Below are 21,168 nucleotides of genomic sequence, written 5' to 3' on the forward strand. Positions count from 1 at the left end.
AACTTTATACAGTGTACATTTAATGGTATCTCTTACTGAAGGGAATACTTATTTTGGTGATCTTACCTTAGCAGAACAAGGTTGGCAAGAAAGTAATTTCGTTTTTCGCAAATTGATAGAGTTACGATATTTTTGAATGTCTTTTGTCAATGTTATAATTTTTTTCCTTTTGACATTTGATAGCCGTTAATTTTAGCTTACTTTAGAAGCAAATTGCACCTAATTTTGTTTACAGCTATTCAGTGTCAAATTTAACATGGAGTACAAATATGAACATTTTTGCCATATTTTGCTTTTTTACTTTTGTAAAGGCAAGAAAGCTGCTGAGGCGTCTCACAAAGAGATAGATGAAGTTTATGGTGTTGATAGCTTAACAGAACACACATGTCAGAAATGGTTGAAAAAATTCCTTTCTAAAGATTTTTCACTCTAAGATAACCAACATTCTGGTTGAGCTACTGGTTGACTGAATTAAAGCCATAATTGAATCTGATTGTCCTATATCTGTGTGAGAGATTGCAGAGAGGTTAAATGTATCACACACAACAACTGAAAATCACTTAAAATGTCTTAGAATCATTAAGGAGCTTGATATTTGGGTTCCACATAAACTGAAAGAGATTCACTTAACACAACAAATCAATATTTGCGATATGCATCTCAAACGCGATGAAATCAACCTTTTTTTGAAATAAATCATCACTGGTAATGAAAAATGGGTTGTCTACAATAATATCAATCAAAAACGATCATGGTCCAAGTGTAATGAACCAGCACAAACCAAATCGAAAGCTGAATTACATCAAAAAAGGTCATGCTGTAAATTTAGTGGGATTACAAAGGTTCTGTGTATTTTGAGCTGCTTCCAAGGAACCAAATGATCAATTCAGTTGTTTACTGACAACAACTAATGAAACTGGAGGAAGCAATCACAGAAAAATGGCCAGAATTGGCAAATTGTAAAGGAATTATGTTCCACCATGACAATGCTAGACCACACATATTTTTGTTAACTCATGAAAAATCATTGGAGCTTGGTTGGGAAGTGATGTCACATGCACCTTATAGTCCTGACCTTGCACCATCGGATTACCATTTATTTCGAAGTTTGCAAACTTCTTTGAATGGTAAAACTTTCATTAATGATGATGATTTGAAATTGCGCTTCAGTTTTTTGGCTAAGGAAATTGATAGTTGTGCAACAATACAAATTTACATAATGCTACCTATTAAGTTATGCAATGGTGGTGGTGGTGGTGGTGGTGGTGATGATGACGATGATGATTTAATATCTGTTTTCTGTGCTGGCATGGGTTGGATAGCTTGACAGGAACTGGTAAGGTCAGGGATTGCACCAGGTTCCAATGTCTGTTTTGGCTTGGTTTCTTTGGCTGGAGGCCCCTCCCAACAGCAACCACTTCATAGAGTGTACTGGGTACTTTTTTATGTGGCACCATTACAGGTACCTTGGTTTTAGGAGCTCATTTTTGTTGTGGTGGGCAAGTTTTCTCAAGTAATGCAATGTGCCACATATTTCAGTTCTCTGTCATCTCCTTTTTAAGGTTCAGCATTTTGAGATAAACCTTCAAAACTTCATCCCATGTCTTCCTGGTTCTCCCTTTTCCACAACTTGCTTCCACTTTAAATGATTGGCACTTCTTTATGCAGCTGTCCTCATCCAACCACACTGCATAGCCAAATCAGTGTAGTCTCCTCTTTGGTACTCTGCATATAATTACTCTTATGCCCAGCTTCCTCCCTCGATACACCAATGCTCTGTTGAACATGCACACTGACAATGCACTTTCAGTACTCATATTTGGAATAAACCACACTATTGAAATACATAGTGCTGCTCTGAATTATCCACTCACATTTTCATTTTTTTACGACACACACACACACACACACACACACACCATCATCTTCATCATTTAATGTCCATTTGTCATGCTGGTATATATGGGACAATTTGACAGGAGCTGGTAAGCTCTTCTTTCTGTTTTGGCATGGTTTCTATGGCTCGATGCCCTTCCCTATGCTGACCATTTTACAGAGTATACTTGGTGCTTTTTACTTTGGCACCAGCAGCAGTGAAGTCACCAAATAATTTACAAGACAAGACTCCTTAACTGATGTGGGAGTGGTATTCAAAGAGGTGATTTCGTGCCAAATGATGAGAGGTTAATGTAGCTAATAAAGAAACAGAAATGGATGCTTTGCGGTAAGGAAGATACGTGACTACGTCAGTAGGAGAGAGAAAGTTAGTGAAGATATTATTGAGCGGTGTATATATGTGAAGCAGTACCAATGATGGGTGAGAGGTGGTAAGTTCAAGAGATTGTGAAAGTAGAGTGGGAGGGGGAGGGGATGTAGTGAATGAACAGAAATAGAAGGAGGGGTGCTAGAAGGATATATTGTGGCAAAGAAATTCAGCAGTAACACATTGTGTGCAAGTAGGTTTATGAGGTGGGCAAAGAGTAAGTAGGAGACATAGGGGAGGAGAATAACACTGAGTGGTGATCTTAAGTGGAGGGATGGAGGAAGTGTTAGGAAAATGGGTTTTTGAGGAGAGGTTTGTCAGGGACAGATTGTGTGCAAATGTAGGGATATAAACAAAATGCCTTTATGATTTCGATTTTATTTTGCTTTATGGGTCTTCTCAAGCACAGCAAATCATCGATCATCTTACTTCTTCGTCACCTCCTCTATGAGGCTCAACAACTGAAGATTATTTTTCTCCACTTCAGTACACTTCTTTCTGTCTTCGTCTTCCACCATTTCCCTCCACATTTAACATTGACACTTCTTTATGCTACTGTCATAATTCATATGCATCACATGACTATATCAGTGCAGTCTTCTTTCTTGCATGTTACATCTGATGCCTCTTATACCCAATTTCTCTCTCAACCCATTTACGAACACTGACATTACACATCCAACAAAGCATGTTGACTTCATTTCTTTCAAGCTTTTACATGTCTTCTACATTCACAGCTTATGTTTCCCTGTATATAAGTATTGTACACTCTACCTTTCACTCTGAGGGAGAAGCCCTTTGTTACTAACAAAATTAATAGCATTAAATTTTGCCCAGTCAGTTCTAATTCTAGCAGTCACACTTTCAAACCATCCTCTTTCACAGTTAACAGAAACTATCTACTACCTCTAAGGATCCCTCTGATCATTAGTAGAAATCTATAACCTGTTTGTTCTTAATGTTTATTGTCCTTGCACATGTGCTACTCAAGAAGACTACTTTCTCTGTTAACCTTCTTGTGATTTCACTGCATCTCATGTATCCATAACTAGCACTGGGCACACTGTATAAAGTTTCTACCTATACCTTTTTCTACATATCAGACAAGGCCATTTCCTGGAAAGGATTAGTAATTTGTTTACTTCTTGCTTAATTGTACTTTGGTTTTTGCTAAATTAACTCTAAGGCCCATTGATTCCAGGTTTTGCTTCTGCACCTGAAATTTGTTCTCTAATTCTACTGTAGCTTCAGTTATAAGATCAAGATCATCACCATAGAGAAGCTTCTTTATGCAACCAGACTTAAATTCTTCTGTTATGGCCTGGAGGACCATGATAAACAAGAGTGGGTTCAGAATTGATGCTTGGTGAGCTCCTACCTACACACTAAATTCCTTGTTATACTTATTGCTGGCTTTCACCTTACAGACAGCATCCCTATACACAGTTTGGACGACTCTCACCAACCACTCATCTACTCCTAGCTCTTCCGCAACAACCACCAGATGAGGGAGTGATGGATTCTGTCAGAGGCTTTCTCCATGTCAGTAAATGCCACATATGGCAGTTTAGTTTTTGCTAAATGCTTCTCCTACAGTTGCCTTACTTGGAAGATGGTGTCAGTAGTGCTTCTCCCTGGCACAAGACCAAACTGCATCTCATCTAGGTTAACTTCCTTCCTAATTAGTTGAGCTGTGACCCTTTTGGTAACTTTCATGACCTGGTCCAGCAATTAAATACTTCTGTAATTACTTCTATCTAAGGCATCACCTTTATATTTGTAGCAGTTTACTATGATGCAGTTACACCAGTTGTTGGGTATGACTCTTCCCTTGACAACCTGATTAACTATGCAAGTGACTTGGCCATATCCCACTCTGCCAGATATCTTAAACATCTTAGTGGTAATTCTTGATGGTTCAGGAGCTTTCTCTGTTCTCATGTCCTTCACCTTTAGCACATTAAATTTCCCCTAGAATAGTTTTCCCTGCCACTGCAATATTTTTGAGGGAACAAAAGACAGCACCTACTGTTTTAAAATTGTTATAACTTTCATTGTATTCTGTGTACAGACTTGATTTTTTTGTATATTAATAAAGGAATAGATGAATGATATTTTTATGCAATGCATTAAGGAACAGGCGAATGAGTTACCCTTTAGAAATGTACCTCCTTGAAGCCAGTACTTTCCTTAAATCAGCCAGCCATGAACAATTATCTTGTCTATCTTGCTATTAACTTTGATAGCTGATTCCTCTGTTGGTTCTTTAATAGGGAGACTTTCTTTTCTCCATGCATTTTCCACATGTAGTACCCTTTCATATTGATGCTTCCATGCCTTTTTCTTTTCAGAGTCACTAAATGCAAGTTTATCATTATCTACTTGACTGCACTTCTCTTCTACAATATTGCAGTTGTTTCAAACATGCTGTTTTGCAATCTGAAACCTGCCAAGCCTCTGGTCCTCATGCCAAAGAGCATTGGCAAACTTCTTTTCTACCCCTAGCTAAATGTACTTGTTACCTAGCTTCTCTTCTAGCTCCCTGGTATAGTTCTCTGCTACCCAGATCTTCCAATCTTTTCATGCCTGTTACTTTTGTCCTATAACACTATCTGCTCTACATTTGTGGCTGGTTTAAGTCTGGTTTCCATGTCTTAGTTTGTCAGACCAGTTTGATTCTTGGAATCTTAGCTCACAGTCTGAAGTCACTAATGACTACTTTATGTTAAGGATTACATTCTTGACCTGGAAATTCTTTGCATTTAAGAACAGCTGTCTACCCTGCTTTCTGGTGAGAATGTAGTCAATCTGGTTTGTGTGGCCATCAGATTGGCTAGTGATCAAATGACTGACTGGTTTCCAGATTATTAGGTCATTTGCATCATAAAACTCCAATAGCTTTGTTCCATCCTCATTTTGGAAACCAATACCATAGCCTCCATGTACACCGTGAAGCCATCTGGATGCTGCTCAACATACCCATTGAAGTCCCCACCATAGTTTGCAAAAGGATGTTGTAAAATCAATCCATTTGTTTATCTGGCAGTCCCTGTTGAGAAGCTGAGGCAGAAATAATACTTGCTGTTCTTCATCACTGTTGCTTTTTCAGATTTTATACCTAAGTTCTTTGCCTGTGAGGAACCTGACTGAGGCTCTCCTTCACCTTATTTCTTGAATACAACACACATCTACACGCCTTCATTCTAGCATCTCCACAACTCTCCAGACCTACTTTTCATTGTGCCTACATGGAGTGTGCCAATTCTAAGGATGCAGATGAGGTGAAAAGAGTGAACAGGGAGATGGGGAATAGCATTCAGCACCTGAAAAATTAGAAGGTTTGCATGTATATTTGCCTGCAAGCATAACAGTTGCACAAGCAGATATTAGTTATTACAATTCTTGCTTAGGACAATAGATAACTCAACATATATTCTATATTGTAATACCAAAGTGACTAAATATATACAAACAAGCACTTCGGTTCATACATACATATATATATATGTTTCGAGATTATACACTGTAGAAGAGAAGCTAAGATGGCTCCAGAGGAATTACTAGTAAACAAAGATGGATTAAGCAGGGCTTTTGCAAGTGGAACTGTTATATTACATATTGAGATAGAGAGAAAATTAGCTACACTCATCTTAAGGTTCAATGTTTCATACTTGGTAGCTAGCAAATGAATATAAATATATACAATAATATATGCATTTCAATTATGCCATGGTTAAAAGGACTCAACTCAGAAGCATTTTTGCAATGTAATTAGAATATATTTTTAAACATTTATTTGTAAGAAGTTTAATAATTTAAGCTGTTATGTTTTCTTATATTCTTGCTTTTAATCTGTTTTCTAATTTTTCAGGTTTTATAATCTAATGTGTGAAATGGTAGACAATGAAAATCAAGTTACTGATACTGAGGAACCTGATGGCTGTTATGAGGTATTCTCATTTTTAAACAATGGATTATTCTAGTTATATAAATTGGGATTGGGAGAGAAGCAATGATTATAGCTGGAGTTAGTTGTCTTGTTGAATTTCTTATTCTCCAGTGCAGCTGGTTTGATTCTTAGAGATTGATCCTATTTTCAAAGAGACTACTAATCTGTTATCATCATGGCCATCTTTTTAAATTCTAAATAATTCTGTTTACGTATCTATAAATAGGTAGACAGAATAAGTTTAATATGGAGATACAATCCAATGCAGTAGGAATGGGAGCTCTGTAAAACTTCCCTGTTTTCTGTCAGCTTCTCTCCTCCTCCTACAACAACAGCAACAATGCCTACATTTCCATACTTGCATGGGTCAGATGAGTTTCACTGGGACAGAATTTCTGTTTCCAAGCAAGATGATATTTTCACCACATTAGGGCATGTTTTCATGAAGGCTTGCAACCAAACATTACCACTTATATAGTGGTGAAGTTTGTTTGTAACTAGCATAAGATATCACGACAAAGAGAAAGACAAGGTTTCTACACCTGGATGCCCTTCCTCATGCCAAATACTCAGAGACCGTGGTGGGTGCTTTTTATGTGCCACCAGTACAGGTGGAAGTCACTCGGTACTGGCATCAGCCACGCTTGAATGGTGCTTTTTATGTGCCACAGGTATGGGTACCAATGAGGCTCCACTGGCATTGGCAGTGCTTGGATGGTGCTTTTTACATGACACTGACATGGGTGCCAGTCAGTCAGCACTGGTATCAGCCATGCTCGAATGGTGCTTTCTACATGCCACTGTCAGGTAGAACTGGCATAAGCCATGCTCGAATAGTGCTTTTTATGAGACCACAACTATGATCTGACTTGGCTTGCTGAGTCTTCTCAAGCATGTCATAACTCTGAAGGTCTCAGTTGCTTGTCATTCTCTCTGTGTGGCCCAGCGTTTGAAGGTCGTGCTTCACCACCTCATCCCAGGTCTTCCTGGGTTTACCTCTTCCACAGGTTTCCTTCACTATTAAGGTGTAACACTTCTTCACACAACTGTCCTCATCCATACACATCACATGACCATACCTGTGCAGTCGTCTCTCTTGCACACCACATCTGATGCTTCTTATGTCCAACTTTCCTCTCAGGATACTTACACTCTGTTGTGCATTCAAACTGACATTACACATCCAGCAGAGCATACTAGCTTCATTTCTTTCAAGTCTATGCTTGTCCTCAGCAGTCACAGCCCATGTTTCACTGCCATGTAGCATGGATGTTCACACACAGGCATCGTGAAGTCTACCTTTCACTCTGAGCAAGAAGCCCATTGTTACCAGCAGAGGTAGGAGCTCTCTGAACTTTGCCCAGCCTATTTCTTATTATAGCTACTATGCCCCCAGAGCATCCACCCTTGCGACTGACTTATATATATATATATTGATATATATACGTATATAAATGTATATATATATATTTATATGCATATATTTATGTATATATATGTTTATATATATATATGTAAATGGATGAATGAATTTTCCTTTGTTTACAGTTAACCTGGAAAATTCAATAAATAGTTACCAGGGTAGCAAAATTCAGGCAAGTAACAAGGATGTTGCAACCTGTTCAAAGGCAGAAACTCCAGGTTAATGTGCAGTAGTTTGTATAGTATGAATAATTAAATGGAGTTAAACGCAGGTGTTATTCAAATTCTTTTGCTTCCAACATATGTTTCGAAGACAACATTGGTATTATCCCAAAGGAATAAATGGTGTAAAATAATGTAATCTTCTCATCAGGGAAAGAAAGAGAAACAAACTCAACAATAAGACATTTTAACAAATGTGATGACTGTGTAAATGATGAACAGAATACTACTAAGTATTTTAAAAAACCGTTAGTAGATGTGACTTCAAAGGTAGCGCATATGAAGAGAAGGGGTAAAGAGATCAATTAGGAGAGAACTAATAAAGGAGAAATATAGAGTGATATGTTATCATCATCATCATCATCACCGTTTAACGTCCGCTTTCCATGCTAGCATGGGTTGGACGATTTGATTGAGGACTGGCAGAGTTAAATAAATGTTCAAGACTTGGAAATAGATATCTCTATTGGAAGTAGAGTGAAAGAAGAACTAACTGCTCAAATTATATAGATTGGCAGAAATCACCTATATGTGCTAAAGGTGTGTTTCTGCCAATGTTTACATCGGTAAGAACGCTCTATAATCGTGTTTAAAAGTGGATTCTTGGAAAAGAGAATTTGGAATTGTTCAGAATTACAAATGTTACAGAATGTTTTACCTTTGTCGTAAGGGAAAGAGATTGATAGGATGAACCAATCCAAATTAAATTTCTTATTATCTTTAAGATACCAAATCCTGAGCTAGTATTTACTACCATCCCTAAATGTAGAATAATGATTGGAAATTCTTTTAGACAACTGAGAAGAAGAGGCACTGATATAAAAATAGACTTTGGTACTGGAAGTAATTTTACACTGATATATAGAATTCGTAATCTTAGAATTATTCAACATAAATCTAATTCTGTTGGGGTTGACTTCAGAGACCAAAACTTTGTTGTTATCATTATTAAGGAAAAGGTTAATATTAACTAAATTAATGTTGGAACTCTCAGTAAATGAATTTTTATTTAACAGGTTGATATTATGAGAACACATATATACCCACCTACACATACATACATACACATATGTATACATAAACATTCCCATACAGACATGTTCCCTGGTACATACGCATTAGTTGCGTTTGGAAAGGAGGACTGGTGCATCGGTTCCTATCGCTATATTCCCAGCAAAATGTCCAGACCTATATATATATATATATATATATATATATATATATATTTATTTATATCAGAAACCTATGGGGTATGTACGTGTCAGTCATGTTTGTAATAGAGGAATTTATACAAATAGTTTGTGAGAATTGTTACAATGATATCCAGACTTCTATAAACCTGTGATGAGTTACTCCGTTATTTTTCTGCTGTATATATATATATATATGTGCCCTCCTCATGTATAATAACAGTAATAATTGACTCATTGGTGTGCATGTATAGACATTTGTGAGAGAAAAGCTGAACATTAGAAGCATCAGTTGTGGCGTGCAAGAGAGACGATTGCGCTGGTATGGACATGTGGTGAGAATGGAGGAGGATAGCTGCGTGAAAAAGTGCCACACCCTAACAGTTGAGGGAACCCATGGAAGAGGTAGGCCCAGGAAGACCTGGGCTGAGGTGGTGAGGCAAGACCTTCGTACATTGGGCCTCACCGAGGCGATGACTACGGACCGAGACCTTTGGAAATGGGCTGTGCGTGAGAAGACCCGGCAAGCCAAGTAAGATCGTTGCCAGTGCCCCTGGACTGGTTCTTGTGCGGGTGGCACATGAGATGCACCATTTTGAGCGTGGCCGTTGCCAGTACCGCCTGACTGGCTCCTGTAGGATTTTCGAGCGAGATCGTTGCCAGTGCCCCTGGACTGGCTTGTGCGGGTGGCACATAAAAGACACCATTTCGAGCGTGGCCGTTTTCGTGCGGGTGACACGTAAAAGCACCCACTACACTCTCTGAGTGGTTGGCGTTAGGAAGGGCATCCAGCTGTAGAAACTCTGCCAAATCAGACTGGAGCCTGGTGTTGCCATCCGGTTTCACCAGTCCTCAGTCAAATCGTCCAACCCATGCTAGCATGGAAAGCGGACGTTAAACGATGATGATGATGATATATATATATTTATTTATATCAGAAACCTATGGGGTATGTACGTGTCAGTCATGTTTGTAATAGAGGAATTTATACAAATAGTTTGTGAGAATTGTTACAATGATATCCAGACTTCTATAAACCTGTGATGAGTTACTCCGTTATTTTTCTGCTGTATATATATATATATATGTGCCCTCCTCATGTATAATAACAGTAATAATTGACTCATTGGTGTGCATGTATAGACATTTGTGTATGTACATTTATATGTACATATATGTATTTATGTATATCTATATATGTTAAAGTATGCATATGTATATGAGTTTTTACAATTTTTTTATATGTTGATATTTGGATATTTTAAATTAACTTTATAAAAAATCTCTGAAGAGGCCTAGAGAATCATCCATGTATCTCTATTCCATCCATTTCATCTATCAATTACTTCAGCCTACTGGAGTTATATAGATAGAATGAAGCATGTCACCACTAGACTGAAACAGCTGTAAGTCATTGTCCCATTTTCGGTCACTAGATGTCCTTTTTTAATTACTGATATGACATAATATGTCACATGTGTTTGTATATTGCTATTATTGTCCTCTTAGTTAACAAATAAACAAGTGAATTGACACAATACAATGTCTGCAAGTTGATGAATACTACCTATTAATCCCCTCCATTTTCTTACTGCTATATAAATTAAAGGTAAAATATTCTTTTACCTGCACCCATTTATTGCACTTGGTAATACAAAGGAAAAACACTAGTGTAATAATAATTGGGTATCCTTCCGGCAGTATATTGGATAGATATTATCCCTTAGTGGGTTGGATTCACAACCCCTAACTTTCTTGGATTTATATATATATATATATATATATATATATATATACCACACTCCATGAAATAAAAGTAGGTGGGAAATATGAAAGGATAGTAGTAATGTACTAAAATTCCACATAAAAATAAAAGATTAGATGTGGAATCCATACACATATTGCAATACAATACGAAAATTAACATGCAGACATATTCATGCAAGGATTGAATAAAAGGAATAAAACTAATGGTCAAAATTTGAATGCTACAAACAAATTAACATATGACTGCTGTAGCATGAAGCTAAGCATAGACAACCTTTTGGCAGTGAAGTTTATATGAATCAACTCAGTACATAGGAAACAACAGAGATACCAAGTATATTCATTTAAATCCTTGATAATGAGACTGTGAAGCTCTAGAAATGTCAGATATGGATTTAGAAACCCTAATGTTCCAAACCAACTTTAAAAAGCTAATAAGAATATATTTAAAATATAAAATAAAAAGGTAAAACTTCAACATTTGTGTATGTCATGAAACAGATATATATACTCAAATTTTGAAGATGTAATTTCCTTATAAGGGATTGTTAATAACAATCCAGGTGCCTACTGGCTTTATCAAATATATTGAAAGAAAGTTTCTCTATATATATGTATAAATAGTCCAACATTATTTCACTATATTATATAACATAAAAGGCATTGGATATAATTACAACACCATATTACTTTTTGTATATATACATAACCTGTTCAGTTGGTGAACATTATGCTTCCTAATCACATATTCATATATATCCTACTTCAATGTTCAAGTAGATTAATTAGTATTTATTACACGATCTGCATATTATTCAGTAACATTATTTCTTGTGTCTATATATATATATATATATATATATATATATATATATATATACATATACATATACATATATATATATATATATATATATATATATAAACACACACACATATAACAGAAGTAAATAGACACCCTTATAATCATTAAAATTTATTTAAATCTGGAATTATACTTAAAATTATTTGTCAATTATTATAATGTGAATATCTAATATTTAGTAGATATGCCTTTTGCATTTTTCAATGCAAGGACCCTATTAGGCATACTACTGATCAGATGATGGATATTCTTTTAACAAGTGTTATGCCATTTTTGATGCGGTAATCTCAAAAAATTTGGATTTGAGGGTGCTTTCTTGTACTTTTTATGAAGTGTCCTGTCCATTATGCCCCAGAGGTGTTCAATAGGGTTCATATCTGATGACTGGCTTGGCCAGGGAAGCTAAGATTGGAAGGAGTCCTTTCTGCAATATGAACACATATTTATCTGAATTTATATTTCCCTCACACTCCACCAGCTCTTATCGACTATTGCTCCAAATTGCTCCCCAGACCAACACAGAAGAGCAACCGTGTTTCATTGTTGGCTGCAACCTTTTCACGTCAATTTCTTGATCAGACTCTCCAGACCCACACTTAACTACTGTCAGAAAATACAACAAATCTGGTCTCATCAGAGAATATGACTGTGTCCCAAAATGCTAGTGACCTCTTCACCATCTCACTGGCCCAATCTTTTCTCTACTTCATATTGGCTGGTTGAAGAAGTGGCTTCCTTCTTGCTGCTCTGCCATAATAGCCAAGTTTTTAAATATACCTGACAGCTGTTCTGGGACTGACATCAACTAGTTTTGCTATGTCAGAGGCCTTGCAACAAGGATTATCCTCCACACTTCTCTTAACAAAGCAAAGGGTCCTGTCAGAGGGCCCTGGTCACCCTGGGAAAGATGATGTGAACTCCTTCCCCTCTCTGGTAAATTGCACAATCACCGTAGAAAGTGGGATCCCAACATTTTTCTGCAATTTTATGTTGACTAAGTCCACCTTCATATTGACCCACAATAGAGCCTCTTTGAAATTCAGACAGTTCCAATGGCTTCTTTTGTACATGGCATGATTAAACAGTTACATATAGAACCTGAAACATAAAAATGCCCACTAATAAAAAATATAACTTTATGGGGTGTATTTATTTCTGTCATATCTGTGTATATATATATCATTGCTATTATGTTAAATTATCGTATGTCCAAATTTGGCCAAATGCATTTTTTCAATATTTAATTTTCCTTTCAGTAGTTGGTTCTTTTGGTCAAACTATTGTATCTCCAGCTGTTTCAGATAAAAATTGTCATAGTGTAGTACAACGGTTAGCATTTTTAGTGTAGTTAGCCCCATATACAACAGTTTTACAAAAATATTTCTGACTGAAAATATCATACATGCATGGAGTTACAATTTTATATGCACTCAACAAAGTGTTATTGTTAAGCTGAAACTGTTAGTAATGTAAAAAGAAATGGAATGGTGAAACTATTTTTCCGTTTTCTGAAATGTTTTGACTTACGACACTTTTGCATAATTGGAATGATATATGTGTGTGTGTGTGTATATATATATATATATATATATATATATATATATATATATCTTTCCATATATATATATGTGCATGTGTGTGTTTCTACACTTGTGTATGTATGTATACTCATTTCAGTATGAATATGATGATAAAAACCGCAAGATCGTGCTCGGTCGAGGTTCATTTGGTGTGGTTTATGCTGCTCGAAACAGAAATACTCAAGTTAGGATAGCTGTGAAAGAAGTCCCTGAGAAGAATTTAGAGTAAGTAAATAATTTTCTTTGTAATTATAACATAGTGGTGTTTTTTCTTCTTTTTATTTCCAACTTTCTATGTTATATTATATTAGTTGCTGCTATACTTCCATAGTGTGTATATGATCCCGGCAGACAGACCATATCTGTGGTTGATCTCTAGGGTCAGGTTTCTACTGCTGGTGACTGGAACCCAAGCAGATGAAGAGCTGACAAACTCCATGACATTGAGGCCAATATGAAGAGGAGTGGGGTCTAGGCCATCTCTGACATTCATCAGGTTGGTCTTTGCCCAACTCACCTGAAGGCCAGGCTTTGCTGATTCTTCTCTGTAAAGGGTCAGCATGTCCCTGAGCTGGATGATCGAGTTGCTGGATAAGATGGTATTGTTTGCATACTCTAGTTGGTAAGTTTGTAGTTCCTTAAGGTAATGTCAAAGACACACTTGCAGACCCTGGTCATCAGATAATTGATGACACAATTGAAGAAGTCAGGGGTGGCCACACAGCCCTGTCTAAATCTGCTGTTGATTGGGAAACAGTTAGAGTCTTTCCCATTCAACCACACACAGATCTTGGCACTACTATAGAGCTGTTGGATCAGGGTGGAGATCTTGGAAGGTGCACTCACAAGCTTGAGAATTTTCTAGAGGGATGCATGGTCAGTAGTGTCATAAACTGCCTTGAGGCTGATGAAGGCAGCATAGAGGTGATGGCTTTTGTATCTATTACAAACCTGTCCTCTCCATTTTCCTCTATGGAGCAGATGTGTGGTCCCTCTTGGAGACCTTGGCAAAAAGTATCAACAGCTTTGATTGCAGACATTGGTTGGTACCATCATATTTTCAATAAAGAACTGTGTGCGCACATTCATCAGCCCACAGCCTTGTACCTCATAGCTATTTATTGCATGCGGTGGTATGGAAATATCCTCTGTATCCTCTTAGATCATCCTACCAGGGCTTTCCTCTCATGGTTGGATGTGATTGGGGAAGATCTCCAGAGGCTTGATGTCACCTTGGAGCATGCATAGGGGCTGGCACAAGACTGCCAATGATGGAGAGCTCTGGTAGACTTGGTTGGCTCTATGCATGATGACGCTTCTGAGGCCATTAACTTGGAATGATCCCAGTCCCATCAAGCAAGAGCATGAAGCCAAGCCAAGTCTATATTACCAGATCAGAAGTTTCATCACAAAATCTAATTTATATTAATTTTTAAAGAAGAAAAGTGGTTTTTAAAAATTCAGGTTGTGTCTGTTATGCGTGTTCCTTTTGTTTCACTTGTTAAGTTAGTTTTTTATTTTCCCAACCACTTGAAGATTTTTCTATTTCCGATAGATTGTTTCCAAATTTTCCACACTGATGTAATTTGTGATGTTGTTGAAGAAAATCACATTCATTTTTCTCAAAAAATTAATAATAAAAATGTTAGAAACATTTAAAGTTATGTAATTTTAGCCAATGAAATGAAATGAGTCATGTCCTCACAAGTGGAAGTCAAATGTTTGTTGCTATGGCAACTCACATGTATCATTGTTTACCCATGGAACCATAAACAAATTTTTGAAAAGGAAAACAAAAAAGATTAAATTGCAGACAAGTTTTTGAAATTGAAAACATGATTAAACCTTAAATTTTTAAAAAGAAATTTTCAAAGAATGAATGAAGAAATTTTATTCAGGTTTTGTTTTTAAAAAATAAAAAATAATTTAATAAAGAAACTAGTTTTGAAATAATGAATATTGTCATTTTTTACACATGGCATATAATGGAAGAAACTACATCATTTTCATTTTCTTCCAGTCACTTGAAGATATGTATTGTTTTTAATACAATTTAAATAATAATATTAGTCTTGTTTTCAACCTTTGAGAAATAATAGCCAAAATGAAACGAAACCATGTGGACTGTTAATAAAGGAAAACAATGATAAAATAAATCAATATTTTTTCAAAGAGATCACATTTTTCATATTTGTGGCATCACATAAACCTGCAGAGATATGAGTCTATTGTAGAATGATGAGTGTCACAGTACCATTTATTCCCTTGCTTGAGACAGCCCCAAGTGCTTTCTAATAGTTGAGTATGGATCTCATCTTACAAGTTCACAAATCCAACACTATTTTTATGGTGAAATTGGTATGCTGGTGTCTCAGGAATATGCAACTATACATGCTACAAGTCATTTAAATAGTTGTTCCTGGCAGAATTCATTGTCACATGCAATCTTTGAGTGTGTCATTATCTTGAAAAGCAAAAAACTTCTTGAGTTTCACAACATATTCTGTCAAAAACCTACTGTTCAGATAGTATTTAAACCCCAGTTGTATTTTCGAGGAGAAAATACAGTTTTGTCTATTTCAGCAATTCTGCTGGGACCACCACCAAATCTTCATTGGATTGCAGAAAAATCTGTGCATTTCTTCCATAAATAATCGTTATAGTCTACTGCACTAGTGATACCAATCCCTTATTCCACCTTCCAAAACCTAGTAGTTGTCAGTTCTTTCATCCACAACAGTGTGAGTAAACAGTAATACATTGAAGTTGCCATTACAACAAGCAGTTTTGACTTCTGCTGTGGGGGCACTGGTTTGAAATTAACTGACTTAAAATTCTTAAACTTGAATGCCTCTAACTTCTTTATTATTAATTTTCCATAATAATGAATGCGATATTTGTCCTCAGCATGCAAAACTACATAAAAATACATTTTTTGAAAATTTTCAGATTTGTGGTTGGAAGAAAACAAGAAAGATCCCTTTTCTCCCTCAAAAAAGCCATTTTTTTTTACCAAGGATTTTTTAAAGACCATAACCTGATTAGAAAACAAGAAAATTTTTGTGGAGAGGAAATAATATTAAAAAGATGAAATTAATAAATAATATTTGAAATTCTATTCATATTTGAAATGAGAAGATTGAATTGTAACGAAACATGCTATTGTAGGAATAACATTAAAAACTTATTTGAATTTGGAGAGTTGAAGTTACTAAATAACATTTCTTTATTTTCTTTTGGCATGATACATATTGTAGTTGTTGCAGTAGTTGCAGTGGTGTATTGAACAAAATAAAACTTTTATGCAGAAATACTATGCAGAATTAATGAATCAGGAACAAAGTTGTATAAAACTTGTGATTAAAGTCTCAAACCAAAACCGTGACATACAGGAAAATTATTTTATTAGCAGAAAAAGTTTATGTTTGATAGGCTTCTGATAATAGAATAATTTTGGGAAACTGATACCAGGTTGAAGATGTCTATAGAAAAGATTTCATGAAAAAGTATGAATGAAAATAGAAGCACTATTATTCATGTTATATTATTAATACTTTATCACTTTCATCTTAAACATCTTCAGTTGTGATATCCTCTTTATTATTATTTAGTGGTGGGAAAGGTAGAGTATTAGACTTGCACTACTTTCATTCCTCTATGTTCTGGGTTCAAGTCACTTAGTAGTTAATTCAATCAGCTGCATACTTGACTCTGCAAATTTATAAAGACATGCCACTGTAAAAAAGAAATAAAATAAAAAGTGGGATGAATAATCAGAGCTATGGACAAAATAAATAATAACTAGCTCATGATATTAATAAATGTCTAGCAGTATTTTCTTCCATCTTAAGGTGATGAGCTGGCAGAGTTGTTATCATGCCAGACAGAATGCTTGGTGGCATTTTGTCTGTCTTAACATTCTGAGTTCAAATTTTGCTGAAGTTGACTTTGCCTTCTATCCTTTTCGGGTTGATGAAATAAATACTCGTATCAGTTGAACTCTTAGGTTGATGCAATTGACTTACCCACTCCCCGAACTTGCTGGCCTTGTTCCAAAATTTGAAACCAATATTTTATTTTTTATGTCTCTATTCATTTTGAATTCAGTACTGTTATTTCAGTGAACTATGCTTTTCTGCTAAAAATTTGTTTGAGTGCTAGTGTGTGTGGTCACTACTACTTCTACTACTTACTACTACTACTTCTACTACAGCTACCTGCTGCTGCTACTACTGCTGCTACTACTGCTGCTACTACTACTACTACTACTACTACTACTTTTGTCATTTCAGAGAAGTTCAACCACTCCATGAAGAGATAAAGTTACACTCCCATCTGAGTCACAAAAATATTGTTAAATACCTTGGTTCTGTTAGTGAAGATGGTTTTTTTAAGATTTTCATGGAGCAAGTCCCTGGAGGTATGATTACTTTATAGTTGTACAATTCCCCCACTAAATCTATTTTGTTCTATACATACCTGTGTTATTTTGAGTTACAGCTGTAACAATCATTCTTATATAAAATATTTAACCTCGAAAAGGGAGCAATATCTATTTTGGATTTTGTATCACCATTGAAGAGGTAAAGGCAAAGCATCTATAAGATTTTCAGAAAAAGTAGATTTTTCTTTTTCAAGTGTGTAATTGGGTTGTATTTGATGCAGTAAGCTTATAAAACAAACATTATACATACAATTTCCCCTATAACTCATTGCACTTTATTGAATCTATCTCATGTTTCCAGCAGGATTGATGGAGACAACGTGATTTAAGTGGCATAGCCTTGAACACTCAACCTAATAAATTATCAATAACTTCAAGCACTATTTTGCTACTGAAGGCCACCTTCAAGCAGGTTGAGGCATCATTGGACCAGCACTACCTTCCCTGCCTCTGTTTTGCTTTGCAGCAAAATAGCAGTGCATGGGGAAGGAGCAATGCGTTTGTACTGGTTTTAGTTTTAGGGTTTTAGGGTTAGGGTTATGAGCAATTCAGTGCCATCCTCATCTTCTAGTACTCTTTTAGATGACGAGTGCACTCATATTGGAGTGGCTCAATGCCTTTGTCTGTGTGTGTGTGTGTGTGTGTGTGTGTGTGTGTGTGTGTCACACAAATGTTGTGGAGTGGTAGTTGATGAATTTGGCTTGCATCCATTATCTTGCAGCCTTAGCATGAGTTGGATGTCCCCAACACACCACTCTGAATGACATAATTAGAAGGGGCCTTAACACAGTTGGTTTCCTATCTCAGCTGGAGCCAGTAGGTCTCGACAACAGAGATGGTAAGCACCCTGATGGAATAACCCTCTTCCCATTCGAGGGAGGAAGATCCCTAGTCTGGTTAATGATGTGCAGCGACACATTCTCTGGCTCCAACCTTGCTGTATCAACTATAAATCTGAGTATCAGCATCTATAACATGGAGGAAAGAAAAATCAGCCACTGTTAGTTTGTGCCAGCCATTGTTGAGACATCAAGGAAAATTATTTTATTAGCAGAAAGAAGCCTATTACTAATTTCTTCCGCAAAATCAGGATAATGGTGGTCCATCTCAGAAATGAGTCCTGTGGTTGCTGCAGTGATTGTCACTGGCCATTCTCCACAGCAATGCTATCATGGTTATTCCCCAGGACACAGCTGAGTTCACACCATGAGGTGTGTGGCCCATTGCTCCTTCCCCATCTGTTTCTGCTGCTTGCCCCACCCTTTTCTTTTTCTGTTTCTTTGCATTTAAATGTTTTAATAAATGAAAGTAAATTTTGCCACTATATTTGTCTGGTCACATCATGTGAGACTTCTAGACATATTTGTGAGTAGTATATACTTCCTTCTTTTATATAACATTGTGATTGGTTATATACTTTTTCCATTTGGGGCTACTGAGTACATTTCATTACATCTCTGAGTATATACATGTGTTTGTATCACATTCATTGGATCTTTCTGATTTGGCAGGCGCCATGTTTTATTTATGTTTTATCTAGTGTGTTTTCTACCGAAACACTTTAAAACTTTGTATACTTGTATATTTTGTGTTATAGAACCGATAAAAATGTTTGTATTCGAAGTTATTTCATGTAAAAAATTGTCGTATTTCGGTAATTTCAACCAATCACTGACGTCTATTGAGATGAAAACAATTACTGCTGTGAATCATCAACAAAGCGTTGTGCGGTGTAATGGGATCTTTTCCCTTGAATAAAATTAGTGCCGTTGTTTGTCAACAACAACTATCGGCGGTAGTGTTATTTATGACATCGTTCGTGCGTTTGTACTGGTTTTAGTTTTAGGGTTTTAGGGTTAGGGTTATGAGTATTTTTGCCAATACTCATAACCCTAACCCTAACCCTAAAACCCTAAAGCTAAAACCAGTACAAATGCATGAACGATGTCATAAATAACATTACTGTCAATAGTTGTTGTTGACAAACAACGGCACTAATTTTATTCAAGGGAAAAAATCCCATTACACCGCACAACGCTTTGTTGATGATTCACAGCAGTAATTGTTTTCATCTCAATAGACGTAGAAATTACCGAAATACGACAATTTTAACACGAAATAACTTTAAAAAGATAACATTTTCTCAATAACACTAAGAGTAAAAGATGTTTTATATGACACATTCTACCAGTGTCCCAAGTTTGAAAGTGTTTCGTTAAGAAAACAAATGGCGCCCACCAAATCAGAAAGATCCCATTCATTTAATTTCACATGTGTTATTTGATGTTTGTATATGGTACTGTATTGTAATATTTTGTCTTTGTTGCTTGTGTGACTAATTAAATAATCATTATTTCTTTTAGCAAGCTCTGCAATATGTAAATGATGGTATTTATGAAGTTCAAGGATGTTAATTGTTGTGGGTCACCACTGCCTCATTAGCACTTCTTTTATGTATGCTGTGTAGATTTGTTAATTATTTACAGATCATCATCATCATCATCATCGTTTAACGTCCGCTTTCCATGCTAGCATGGGTTGGACGATTTGACTGAGGACTGGTGAAACCGGATGGCAACACCAGGCTCCAGTCTGATTTGGCAGAGTTTCTACAGCTGGATGCCCTTCCTAACGCCAACCACTCAGAGAGTGTAGTGGGTGCTTTTACGTGTCACCCGCACGAAAACGGCCACGCTCGAAATGGTGTCTTTTATGTGCCACCCGCACAAGCCAGTCCAGGGGCACTGGCAACGATCTCGCTCGAAAATCCTACAGGAGCCAGTCAGGCGGTACTGGCAACGGCCACGCTCAAAATGGTGCATCTCATGTGCCACCCGCACAAGAACCAGTCCAGGGGCACTGGCAACGATCTTACTTGGCTTGCCGGGTCTTCTCACGCACAGCCCATTTCCAAAGGTCTCGGTCCGTAGTCATCGCCTCGGTGAGGCCCAATGTACGAAGGTCTTGCCTCACCACCTCAGCCCAGGTCTTCCTGGGCCTACCTCTTCCACGGGTTCCCTCAACTGTTAGGGTGTGGCACTTTTTCACGCAGCTATCCTCCTCCATTCTCACCACATGTCCATACCAGCGCAATCGTCTCTCTTGCACGCCACAACTGATGCTTCTAATGTTCAGCTTTTCTCTCAAGATACTTACACTCTGACGGGTATTCACATTGACATTACACATCCAACGGAGCATACTGGCTTCATTCCTTGCGAGCTTACGTATGTCCTCAGCAGTTACAGCCCATGTTTCACTGCCATGTAGCATGGTTGTTCGTACGCATGCGTCATACAGTCTGCCTTTTACTCTGAGTGAGAGTCCCTTTGTCGCCAGCAGGGGTAAGAGCTCTCTAAACTTTGCCCAGGCTATTCTTATTCTAGCAGCTACACTTTCAGCGCACCCACCCCCACTACTAACTTGGTCGCCCAGATAGCGGAAGCTATCGACTACCTCTAGTTTT

General features: G+C 36.8%; 1 protein-coding gene across 9 annotated transcripts in view; it reads left to right on the forward strand.

Annotated features, from left to right (window-relative positions):
* Positions 1 to 21,168, forward strand: part of LOC106882224 (mitogen-activated protein kinase kinase kinase 5) — a 294,987-nt gene that overhangs the window by 33,884 nt on the left and 239,935 nt on the right. For all 9 annotated transcript variants that reach the window (XM_089347114.1, XM_089347115.1, XM_052978403.2 and 6 more), the window contains 3 exons: positions 6,135 to 6,213; positions 13,356 to 13,483; positions 17,551 to 17,678. In XM_089347114.1, the coding sequence (XP_089203240.1) occupies positions 6,135 to 6,213; positions 13,356 to 13,483; positions 17,551 to 17,678 (335 nt within the window). The remainder of the gene's footprint in view (positions 1 to 6,134; positions 6,214 to 13,355; positions 13,484 to 17,550; positions 17,679 to 21,168) is intronic.

This window comes from Octopus bimaculoides, chromosome 2, assembly GCF_046866305.1.
Source record: "Octopus bimaculoides isolate indiv1 chromosome 2, ASM4686630v1, whole genome shotgun sequence".
Classification (NCBI taxonomy): Eukaryota; Metazoa; Mollusca; class Cephalopoda; order Octopoda; family Octopodidae; genus Octopus; species Octopus bimaculoides.